This window comes from Haliotis rubra, unplaced genomic scaffold (assembly GCF_003918875.1).
Source record: "Haliotis rubra isolate DU_JTF1 unplaced genomic scaffold, ASM391887v1 Scf67, whole genome shotgun sequence".
NCBI classification, from domain to species: Eukaryota; Metazoa; Mollusca; class Gastropoda; order Lepetellida; family Haliotidae; genus Haliotis; species Haliotis rubra.
This window is the reverse complement of record NW_025767379.1, coordinates 38,805-51,486: the sequence shown is the minus strand read 5'-3', so window position 1 is coordinate 51,486 and position 12,682 is coordinate 38,805. Positions and strand designations below refer to the sequence as shown.

General features: G+C 41.6%; 1 protein-coding gene across 1 annotated transcript in view; it reads left to right on the top strand.

Moving 5' to 3' along the window:
• Window positions 1-11,439, top strand: part of LOC124257627 — a 29,976-nt gene extending 18,537 nt beyond the window's left edge. Inside the window, exons 10-21 of the mRNA XM_046691733.1 lie at window positions 728-824; window positions 1,336-1,431; window positions 1,943-1,993; window positions 2,293-2,377; window positions 2,901-2,960; window positions 3,395-3,571; window positions 3,923-4,049; window positions 4,535-4,643; window positions 5,508-5,580; window positions 6,234-6,398; window positions 7,003-7,136; window positions 10,588-11,439. Of these exons, the coding sequence (XP_046547689.1) occupies window positions 728-824; window positions 1,336-1,431; window positions 1,943-1,993; window positions 2,293-2,377; window positions 2,901-2,960; window positions 3,395-3,571; window positions 3,923-4,049; window positions 4,535-4,643; window positions 5,508-5,580; window positions 6,234-6,398; window positions 7,003-7,136; window positions 10,588-10,894 (1,481 nt within the window). The 3' untranslated portion in view covers window positions 10,895-11,439. The remainder of the gene's footprint in view (window positions 1-727; window positions 825-1,335; window positions 1,432-1,942; window positions 1,994-2,292; window positions 2,378-2,900; window positions 2,961-3,394; window positions 3,572-3,922; window positions 4,050-4,534; window positions 4,644-5,507; window positions 5,581-6,233; window positions 6,399-7,002; window positions 7,137-10,587) is intronic.
• The last annotated feature ends 1,243 nt before the right edge of the window (window positions 11,440-12,682 follow it).

Below are 12,682 nucleotides of genomic sequence, written 5' to 3'. Positions count from 1 at the left end.
TAACTGTTTCGGGACAGTTTCCGGGCAGATTTGTGTTCTCCGCATACGTGTCATTTGTAATGTTATTGTCTGAATAGAGTACGTGAGTATAGTTTTAGCAATATTTCGGCAATATCACGAGATATAGGCTTCACACATTGTACCCATGTGGGGAACCGAACCCGGGTCTTCAGCGTGACGCGCGGACGCTTTAACCTCCAGGCTACCTGTCTCTATAGAAGTGATCAAGCGATATCTAACGACTCAAAGGCACAAGATAATAGTACCAACAACATATGTCACACTGAAATCCCCTCGTGTACAATGATAACTTCCAGTCACCTAAATCGAGGGTTCGAATCCCACTTCGCACTTGGTATTTGTCTAGGTTTGGTAGCACCATACCAATGTTCTTTTGTTTTCGAAGAGTGGTGATGCTTCAGACCTGCATCCCTTCGGTGGGACCTTCTGCCTTCATGTGCCTACTGTTTCCATGTCAAGGCGTCAACGTCCTACTTTTTCCATGTGAAGGCGTCAACGTCCTATTGTTTCCATGTCAAGGCGTCAACGTCCTACTGTTTCCATGTCAAGGCGTTAACGTCCTACTGTTTCCATGTCAAGGCGTCAACGTCCTACTGTTTTCATGTCATGGCGTCAACGTCCTACTGTTTCCATGTCAAGGCGTCAACGTCCTATTGTTTCCATGTCAAGGCGTCAACGTCCTAATTTTTCCATGTCAATGTTACAGGGTCCTACTATTTCGATAAAACCGATGGAAATGCAACGTATGAAGATACATTGATCAAAGTGTTTGCTGATGGCCACAATAGAAGTATACCATACAGGTACCTGTATAGTTTTGGTACAATAGGACAACAAATGATAAGATGGCGTATTGCGTCGATGAGGCAATGTATTTATGATTAATTTACAGTATATATATATCTTGATAACTGAAACATCTGGCCGATTGAGTCGTCTGAGGTGCAGATTTGGGTGATATTTATGTTTCCTTCCGATGACTGAATATTTCAGACCAAAATCATGAAAAATGGTTCCAGAGAAAAATGGTTCCAGTGCCGCGATATGTGATTAATGTGAACATATCCTGCAAACGCAGCATGTTACCAATACGCTGTGATATATCTCTATTTGCACAACAGATAATCTTTATTTCTTGATCTTTTCGTTCGGAACATATATCCTCATTCCTTTTTCTCCTCTTTCGATGCTTATCTTTCTTTATTCCTAAATCTTCCGTATTCCTTGGTCTCGTATTCTGCAAATGATCTATTGTTATTCCTAATGCATGCACTCCTCGTATATACGCTTATTCCTGTTTCATATCTTCTGCAGGTATGTAGAACTGGACACTTGGTGGTTTACAAAGGGTCAAGGTGGAGGGGTCAAGGAGTGGACAGCACCAGCAGACATCTTCCCCAACGGCATCGAGTACGTCTACAGTGATGTAACATTACTGGTGGTAAATCAGTTTCCCTATTGACACATTGATAATAATGGTAACACTGTACTACCAAATATTTTTAGTGTTCATCAATACATAGGTAGCCCGACTGAACAAGATTCTATACGATTTACAGCTTTGTACAGATTGTGTTCGGTTTTACACAAGTTCTCAAAAGAGAAATTGAACATACTTGATAAATCCCAGCAACCCTTAACCCCGACCATGTGTTCTTCTGGATGTAGTGACGTTGGTTTTGTTTATGTAGCAAGTCATTCACACACGCTCACACGCACGCACGCGTGCGAAAAGTATAAAACAGAGTTTTTGGTGGAAGGGTAGTTGTCTTGACATATCCCACTTTAAGACCTGACCTGCCCATTGAGAATAAGATGATGACATGGATTGTTTTGTTGTGGACTAGTCGGAAAACACCACATTCAGAACGATCTGGGATAACGGTAATACAGATATAATTTATGTTATGTTTGTTTTCAGGTATGTCCACAGGAGTTTGAACGTACCTATTGTGGCGAAAAATAATTTCTGGTGAGTTGTGAGAAGGGTGCTTCGCAGAATGAACTAAGTCGAAGCATTAACATACTTTAGTCTTTGGCGGCTCAATAGGGACATGATCGGGTTGTCTTTGTCTTAGTTGGGTGATGGGCTTGGCCAGTTGTCCTGGAGGCAGTGACTTCGCTACACTTCCGAGGACATTGTTTCATGGTCTGTTGCGAAAAGCACTACGATGTCCAGAAGGACATTAATTATGTTACGTTGATTCCGTGAAACTGTGGCACTTTCAAAACAGAAATACAAGAACTCATTTCAATATTTATTTATTGCAGGTCCAGTGATAACATATATGCAACACAAAATGGCGGAACGTTCAATTTTGAAATGGAAGGACACATGGCAATACCGACAGATGAGGCATTTACAAATTTTATTGATTTATACATATAGTTTACATTGAGTGTGGAACGGTTTTATTTCATCAATGTATCTGGTCTTGTTTCATAATAATATGATATATTTATGTAATCATTTCTAATACTAAAATATGGCTCCATGAAGATTTAGTATTTGAAATACGACAAGTGTATCACGATGTGTCTATAAACAATGTCAGTTAAAGGAAGTGATCTACTGATCCACTCAATTTTTAACCACTCTGACCCTGACTTTAAACCAATCACCAGCGCCCTGTGGTGTTTGTAAAAGGCGACTAAAAAGATCCTTTGGTCAGGCTAGGTTGTTTCGTAGATAGCGTGTCATCATACTGCGAAAGCGTGGAGTGATTAAGAGAGCTGGATTTTTACGCCGCGTTTTAAAGCTTGTCTCATGCTGAGTCTGCCTCAACAAGCAATGGAACAATCTACCAATGGAGGAGCTGTGAAAATACTTTTTGATTCGAAAACCATGTGACGTCAGTGAATGATTTGTATATTTCCAGGCGTTCTGGGACAAAATCTTCAGTGATTCCAAGCAGTGGGGATTGGCCACATATATACAGGTAGGATTTGCCACCATAAGCTCTCAGTTATATTCTGCAATGAATTATTCATCGATATTTCTTCGAGAAGGCTTTCTTAGGACGTTAACGCTTATGACGTCACAAAACAATCAGACGTTTCAGAATAATCGACATTGTAAAGAGGCGGTCGTGAAATGTTTTATGGTACATATTGGACAAAACAGGGTATTAGCAGAATGTTAGTAGTACGTGTATGTCACGGTGCTTATTGTTATAAATGTGCAATGAAAGTTCTATACGGAACAGGATATCCTGCATGCTTTATATTCACGCAATTTCTAAACAATGATGACAAAAATCCTTCCTGACTGATACAGAAGTGCCTGATGGTCTCAGTGATGTTTACTTTACGATACCGCTGATTGCGAAGTTTAATCCATGTGTATCAGTCAACAGAATATTGTCTTCTCCAGGACAACATGACGGAAATATACCGTACTTTCCCACGGATGCAGACGGACCTTAACTTTGCGCGAGATTGGTTGGTTAAAATGGCGACGTCTGCTTTGAGACACAACATCACCATCCAGTACAGTGGCGCCACCCCCACCATGGCGCTCTTGGCACTCCAGTTACCGGCTGTCACCCAGGTCAGAAACAGTCGTGGATGTTAATGTCGGTACACTCAGCATATTCACAGTGGCATAATGCGCTTACTGTGCATCCACTTTAGGACAAATTATGATATGATCCAGTCTGATGTTTTCCCCGATACAATCCTCTGTATGAAGATCTAACAACTCACAACAGGACATATTTTGTCATATGCCATGACGTATGAAACGACAGTGAAACATCGACAACATTATAATTGGGCTATAATAGTTACATTCGGAACTCGTCGGTGTACTTCGTTTCGAGTTAAACAAATCAGATTTGCTGCTCCGAATGCTTCTCACTCGCATAGAGAATTTATATTGGATATTAATACCTTTATCCAGGTGCGCGTCCTTGGAGGCTATGGCACAGAATTGGACCAGAGGAATATTCTTGCTTCGTCCGTATTCTCCGCACTTTTAGATATGTTGGTCTTCAAAGGTGTGCTCCGTACACAAGACCAGAAGGGAGGTGGGAACATTTCTTATGGTTGCTATTGTGGTTAATGTTAGTTTACGTTTTTGTTGTTGTTGATATAACCATTCCCGTTGTTGTTATCGGCAGCGACCATTAAGCCTAGTGGTATGGACGTCATGTCTAAACCAGGTGAACCAGCATGACTGTAGACAACTGTAAAATCCCTCTCCTTGGACTCCCTAATCAGCTTCGTCAACGATGACATAGAGCTTTGATCGCTGCCTGACTAACCCGAGACATTTGATAGCAAGTCATTTTATTGAAACATTTAAATAGGATTTGGACAGCAATATACATTTTGATGTTCGAAATTCGTTAGGAAACAGCGACATGATAATTGACTCAGCTCAGGTAAAGCTAAGATTATTTTGACATCTTAAACTTGTTCCAACCTGTGAATGTGTAAGGCATGCCTTACCTATATGGTTGAAATTATCCGATGTGGACTAGTACAGAGTTTAGCAATGCTTTCTTTCAAGGCACTGGAACAATCTCTGCAGCTCAGAGCAGCGTGATAGCTGTCCTGTCGCGGGGTCCAGTGGGGATTGGTGACCAGATCGGACATACCAATACTTCCATCATCAATCGGTAGTTACTTTTTCATCTATCCCCTCCCATCAATGATAATAATTATACACAAATGGCCTGAAAAGTGAAACAAGGGGTTTCTGTTTCCCATCTGTTTTGCATCAAGATGTAAATATAGGTGAATTCAACGAGACTGAATTTAATTTCTCTCCGTATATGTAAGTAAATTTTCTGTCTCTTTTGACAACCTGAACCAGGAAAAACACTTATATAAAGCAATATCCGGAACATATGAAATGTCCCCAGCACCAAGATGTCCAACTGCTCATTGTTCTTGGTGCCTTAGGTTTAGTACCTCCCAGTCTCTTGGTGCCTTAGGTTTAGTACCTCCCAGTCTCTTGGTGCCTTAGGTTTAGTACCTCCCAGTCTCTTGGTGCCTTAGGTTTAGTACCTCCCAGTCTCTTGGCTGTCGTTGGTAGAGAGTCCGAAATAGCTGCCAGGAACTCAACCCTTCTGACTCTCTAGGTAATGTAGAAGGTTGCAACGTTGGGCACTATCACCTCTAGTAGGCCATGTTTATGACACTCTCATGTCTGTAGAAGCCTATTTCCATCTAATGACTCTCATCTCACTCTCATCTCTAGTAGGCCATGTTCATGACACTCTCATGTCTGTTGTAGCCTATTTCCATCTAGTGATTCTCATCTCACTCTCACCTCTAGTAGGCCATGTTTATGACACTCTCATGTCTGTAGAAGCCTATTTCCATCTAATGACTCTCATCTCACTCTCATCTCTAGTAGGCCATGTTGATGTCACTCTCATGTCTGTTGTAGCCTATTCCCATCTAGTGACTCTCATCACACCCTCAGCTCCAGTACTGTCCATGACAAACAAATAGATATCTGGCAATTTTCTTCTCAGGATATGTAGCTCTGATGGAACTATCCTCAAACCAAACAGCCCTGCACTCGAAATAAATGCTCAGGTTGTGCAGGTGAGTAAGCTGTGAGCGATCCCAACTCCGCTTTTTGAACAGTTTGTATGTAATGTCACGAACTGACAAAATAATCGATACCTCTCCATTGTTTTACCATGCGTATGGTTTTTCATTGCAAATATCTTAAGTTTATTATCTTAAGCGATATTATTTCGAAAACCTAGATTGTACTAACGTTTGGTTAGTTCTCAGAGAATATCTCACCATGGTACTTTCGTGTTAAATTTAATTTCATTTAAGACTTGATCTATCAAAGAAAGACTGTTTTTTGTTTAGCTCGTGGTGCAAAACGTATGCGACTGTACATCTATGACACATATCATTGACGTGTAACCATGCAAATGAAACCATTAGTGGATCTTTACATGATTAAGGAACAATAAGCTTCACCATTCTGTTGAGAGACTTACTTGCTAAGGGTGCAACTCACAGGTCTCTACGATTCAACTCTCTTAACTTTTACATCAGTTGCTATGTTTTAAACATCACATTGTCATATTAGTAGCACATAATGTACCCGTTGAGGTGAAGAGCGCTTGTCTTGTCTGCAGGTTCAGTCAAAGGTGATGACGTTTTAACACGTGTTTATCAAAATATGCTGCTGCCTGTTTAAGAAAGTAAAATTGCAAATGCCGTCCACTATGTACCAGATGACATTTCAAGATGGCAGCGGCCCAAACGCCGACATCTGGGCGACACTCAACGGCCTGTATAGGGGTGGACCAGCCCCGGAACAAGTGTACGGGATTATCTATGTTTCCGGCTTGAACAGGACGTTTGACATCACCCCGACGGCAGCCGATATTGGGTTTGAAGTGAGTATGTCGTACGTATTTAAAGGGACATTCGGCGCGAAGAAAGCGCAAGTCCCAGCCAATATGATTCAAGTAGCTTAAACATCATGTACGTCGTCAGTGATGTATCATACCTGTAAAGAATGCGTTAAGTTACGAATGTGAGACGACTTGCACTTTAGATTATGCATGTGGTATGTGCATATTGGTCTATCAAGCAAATAAGTCCCTACCCAAAACGATACTTAAAATGGCACGTGGCAGTTCTTCAATACTTCAAACATAAGCTGGAAATTGTGTGTTTCCAATGCTTGCTCTTCAAATGGATAAATATCAGTTGGGTATGAGTTACCTCTGTTAAGTAATCGACACTTGGTACCTAATCCTCATCAATGAGATCGGGTAACAGCACGTTGAACGTATTTCAGGTACATGTAGATAGAGAGCGATGGGATAACCTTGTGACTGAAGCGTTGGTTTGTTACGTTCACCTTCTGTGTTGTGCCATGGATCCTGGAATGAAGGAAAATCACCAAAGCAGTAATAAATGTTGGCACATCGGAAAATGTCGCTTCCAATGCCTCAATCTTCAGGCTTCAGCACCTACACATATTTACTGTTGCAGTACCCAGTGAGCAAGATCTTCTCTGCAGCTGATCCAACAAAGCAGTACGACTTCAGCGACAGCAAACCCTTCACCATCCCGCCATGCCAACTGGCATTCTGCATGTACTATACGTCACCAGTTATAAAATACAAGTAAGGCACCTATTGTTCATATTTCGCAAAACTCAGCTTTCCAGATTGATATGCAAATACGTCTCTTGTGAATTAAGAACACCCAAGAACATTAAGAGCTATCTACAGCACCAACTTCAAGGTAAGGTGTTCACTATATTCTCATCAGTGATGTATGTTTCACGAGGTAAACAGGAAAATATAAAGGAAATATACATTTGTATCATCTTCCGTAGGAATCTGTTTTTTGAACATGGGACTTAAATATATTCCGTTAAACTCCGCCGAATTCCGTAGATGTTTGTTGGCGGTGGGCGGTGGGCGGTGGGCGGTGTCGTTATCCACATGGGTGCAGTATGTGAAGTTCACATCTAGTGTCCCCAACAGCGATAATGCTGGAATAATGTCGACATTAATCATCAGTGTTTGTTTTGTTTAAAATGCTACATCAAACACATTTTGACTATGTCACATACAAGATATTTGACATGCCTTCCAAATTTGCTTTCCGTCAAATATTGAATCTTGACCTTGATCTAAGTCTATGTCAGAATATGGGATTGAGAAAAATGTGCCATGTTGGGGGAGAAAACTGGAGATAAAGCCCACGACCATCTGATCCCGTTACGGACATAACTGTATCACCTTATGCACCTTGGTTCTTCCAACGTCCTATGCTACAAATCCCTTAAACCGTAGTGCAGTTTCCCGTGTACACGTTCGGGTGTTTTTTTAGGCTTTTAGGTATGCTTCAATACACGTATGTGTGAGTTATTTCCCTTACCATACCCTCCTGTACGTCTCCGGGAGTATATTGTTTTGAACCAGGTTTTGCTTTAGTGGCTGACATGTACACGAAATCGAATTTTGTACCATTGATCTCTATAGAAACGTTGTATTTGTTGCTAACATTATCAAAGCCCGCTATTACATGTACACGTATGCATAGTCTAACCTTAAAGAAACAATGAAACAAACCAGTTCCTTTTCCGAGTACAGGAAGCTAAACAGACCACAGTCCCGCACAAAATGTCGCCCGCTAGAAAATATGTGTGGTCACATGCTACATACGTCGTGATGTAAACAAAGACAAGCCCACATATTGGAACATATAGTCAGTTTTAGTTACTGGGTGGATGAAGCTATAAAAACACAAACATCTTACACAAAATCATCCAATCACGGCTGCATAATGATTCATTCTGCACTGACGGCTACGTAAGGTATTATTATATTATTATTATTATATGTTTTACAGATTAAAAATTGTATGCAGCAGAGAGGGTTCGGGTGATCCTGGCACAGTCAGGCTGGTAAGGCTCATCATCAGCTCAGGGCCCTTGCCCCCTCTACACGCAGCCCAGACAGCGAATGGGACTTCTCCCAGGAAACGCTGCCTAGTCGAACCCACCAAGAACTTTCCGGAGAATATGAAGGCTCCCCAACACTGCAGCCTTCTGCATTACCCAGAGTGTCAGAAGGGCTGTGCTCCCGGTGAAGAACCCGGGCACTCTCCTGATCTGCGCCAAGAGATCAGGAGGTACCAAACCAAGGGCACCGAGAACAATGGGGAGCCTGACGACAGTGTACTTGGGATGCAAGCGAGACATTTCAAAGGCGAGGTCCGCATATTTATCATGCTTTTCCTTAATCTTGCCAATCACATTGGTGTCAAAAGGGACAGAAAATTCAATGATATAAATAAATTCATTGGCTTTATCAAAAAGGACAAGATCAGGTTTGTTAGCTGGAATTCTTCTGAGGCTGTATATGGGCCTATTCCACAGAAGTTTGAAAGCATCATTTTCCATGACGCCCTGGACATGTTCAGGGTCGTACCATGGATGGACCTCGGGAGTCAAAGCTACAGGCATGTCGGAGACGGTAGTAAAAGCAACTAGCCATGCCATCATGTCGTTTAAGATATGCTGTTTGTGCCAAGGAAGGGCATCCACTGACAAGGTGTTGGACAGTCTCTGTAAATTCATTGCAAAGTCGACATTTCATGTTAATATTCTCTTTAAGAATCACATTTAGGCGATTACGAGTGGGAAGTGACTGGTCCTGAGCAGCAAAAAAGGAAGCCCTCAGTTTCACATTTAAGACCAGCCGACTTCATCCAGGCGAAGGAGTCGGTTGGATTGCTATTCTGTTCAACACACTGCATGTACACACGATGCAATGGCTTCTCAGAAAGCTTCTCCACAAAAGACCGACTCTGGGCAGACTTGGTAAAGGACTTCACCTGGTTTACTCCCATCGCTGTACCGTCCAGCAGTACATTGCCATCAGCAAAGTCAACCTCAAATTTCAGATTCTGTCCAACAACCTTGGCACATAATTATTATTATTATTATTATTATTATTATTATTATATGGTTATTTATAGAGCGCTTTAGTCCATCCCATGTGCATGCTCAAAGCACTTCGTTTTTTCTCTCTTGATCCTTGGATGTCAATCTCAACGGCACATGGTATATTTCAATCTCAACTCCCTGGGGACCATACAACTCCAGCAGCCACTAGGCGCACCATGTTAATGTGGCTTTCCCAACTAACGAGGTACCCATTCACAGCTGGGTGGACTGCGACACATAGTCACAGTACTTTGTCCAAGTTTTACTGCACGTTGCTGTACCCGCAACTATGTGTTTGCACGTATTCATGTGACCACCATCTGGTCATATACCAACGGATTCGTGGGTTCTTTTAAGTGCACAGGGTTGTGTACTGTACACTAGCTAGTGGTTGTGACAACACTGAAAGAGTCTGCACACAAACTTGACTCAAAATTGAAACAAAATTTCCCTGAAACTATCATAAAATAAGTCCGATCTAAAACACCTTGTTTGTTGAATGCAGTAGTAATACAATGGAAACTGACAATGTCTCATTTGGCCAGTGACAATGAAATTGATAAATGAAGTGCAGCAGAAGTCACAGATGGGCTCGATCCCGGCAAATTTAACTCGCTGGGTCACGAGCCTGGCGTCTTAGACAGCTCGCCCACCACGCCCCTATAAGGGTTCCTCACAGGGTCAACTCACCCACTCTCATGTTCCTTCCTTAAGGTGTTAAGCCCATTTCTGGTGTCCCCCGCCGTGATATTGCTGGAATAGTGCTAAAAGCGGCGTAAAACTAAACTCAGTCAGTCAGTCCTTCCTTAAGTGTTCGGTAAGAACATTCCCCAGTCATCAATCACACCTAAATTCCCGGTGCACAATAAGGCGTGGAAAACATATGGTGAAGTGGACACAGGTGGTACCATGTTTGCATTGTCTTGGGGGTATGGGGTGTGTGTGGGGGTTTCTCAGCTCCATCTTTCTGCTCACTGATTTCACCCAAGTGTTAAATGTCTAAGATCTGAATCACTTCCATCTTTCCTTCCACATCAGTCTGACAGGCCATTATGTAACTGAAATACTGTTGTAAGCTGCAGTAAACACTTACCCGCATTGACTATTTGTTGCAGAAATAGAGAAGTTCTTGTTCTTGGTGAACTGGAAAAGTGGGTACCAATGTCTCGCAACAGGATCGTCAATGTCACCGTCGGCGACGTCATCACTGTCTACGTCAAGGGTCAGGCGGGGGAGAGTGTTGAGATGTGGTTTGCCGATGATGTACGGTTCGGTGCTTTGAAAACTATTATAGGGACAGACGGCCTGGGTAGTATCATATATGAAATAAAATCTCATCCTGTTAACAACTCTGACCTCAGAAGAGCTTCAACGGTTGCTGTTGTCATGGGCATCCTAACAACAATGATGCTCATGATGTAAGACGAAAGTGACTGCATTGTTGCTGGTTGGTCGACACAAGGCCAAAACTCCATCTCATCTCATTGGGTTAATTCTGTATCAATAAGCAGTTACATTTTCCTGGTGTACTCCTTTTCCCTTTAACGTGACAGAGATATCCGTACTGTTCGATTGGCTGTTTTTGTTCTTTTAAAGCTTGGTGCGGATTTGAACTGAACCATTCTGTCCTTCCAAAGTCGGCAGGAAAACAGTATTTCTTTTTACCACAAACACAGCTATCGTTCATACAGGTCCTGACACAACTGAAGAGTATCAGGCATTCTGCAATACATTTACCATTCTAGATTTGTTCACTTGTTCTGGGCTACTTTCTGTTACATATGAAAATAAATATATTATTACCTAACATATCTTTTCCAAGAAATGTTAGCCTGTGAATGATGCACAGTAGATTAAACCTGCCTTGTTACTTACGTAATAAAATATCGGAATCTGTGACTACAAAAACATCTCCCAGAACAATTTGTCAATGATCAACTGTATCACATATGGAATAAGCTCCATGCGAAAAGGATATTGCCAAGGAACACGTATGGTGGGAAATGTTCCTAGAAAACTGTTCTATGGGACCAATTCCCCCGAGAAGATGTTTACAAAGGAATAATACCGCTATGGTAACAGATGCTCTTGTCACTGTCACTTTGAATTGGTGGGTAAGTGTTCTTCTTCCTATGCAGTAATTGTTTGGCGTTTTGTCACACACACATAACTATAACACCTTTGTTCACTTGGCTTGTTTTGTTTGGAAGAATGTGTCAGATGTATCGTGTTTGCTATGTGTTCACAGAGCCTTATCGTCATTCAGACACCCTAGTTTCCATGTGAATGTATTATTGAGAATACCTCTCAACGCTGTTCAAATGAATGTTCTGTAAAATCTGACCAAACATGAATTGTGTGTGGACCGAACGTTAAACTCGGTTTACATTGAGTTCCGTGTAAGAAATTAACATAGTTACTTTTTTATCGTAAAGTTCAATGTCTGGTTTGGGCAGGTTCCGCTCTAGTGTTATGTAATCAAGGATCCAGACTGCCAAATACTTTACAGCAGGTCACTTTAACATGTTGTACAGTTCCGGTGGTGAGATCACTGCGGGGTGATCCAGGAGACTGTTGTATCAAAGCTTTCTAAATTAAAGGCTGCACTAAGCCCTGAATGGTTCCATCTTCATGTTTCATTGGTTTATGGTATCAACAAAATGGGTTGTGCAAATCGGTTATTGAACTACCAGATTGCCAATAATGTGTCATTAGATTTGTATATTAACCTATTATTGTCCGACAAATCTGGTTTAGAAACAATCACTTTCTCCTTTCTGTCTTCTTCAAAGTGGTATGAGTTCTTACAATTCTTTCTACTTGCCAAATGTATCTGTTCTGACAATCTTTTGGTAGTTTACTTATGGTGTTCACAAAAATGCAATGCAACACATACAGCCATGTGCTTGCACTAACGAAGCCTGTCTCCATCTTAGCGCATATCATCGTTGATGTTTTGTATAAAGCCTCCTGTTACGTTAGTGCCACGCTGAGGTATGGATGGTGTCATTGAAAGTTTGAAATAATCTATGTATTGTGTTTCCAAAATTAATGGGGGGTTTACAACTTGTTAGTGAAACATTTTAGTTTTTATCTTGCCTTCATGTAAACTACTTTAATTTCATTGGTCACTGACGCTTTAACAAGTTTCAGTGTCACCAATCCCAGGGGGTTGACAACTGGAAAAAATATTACCCGCTGCCACGGTAA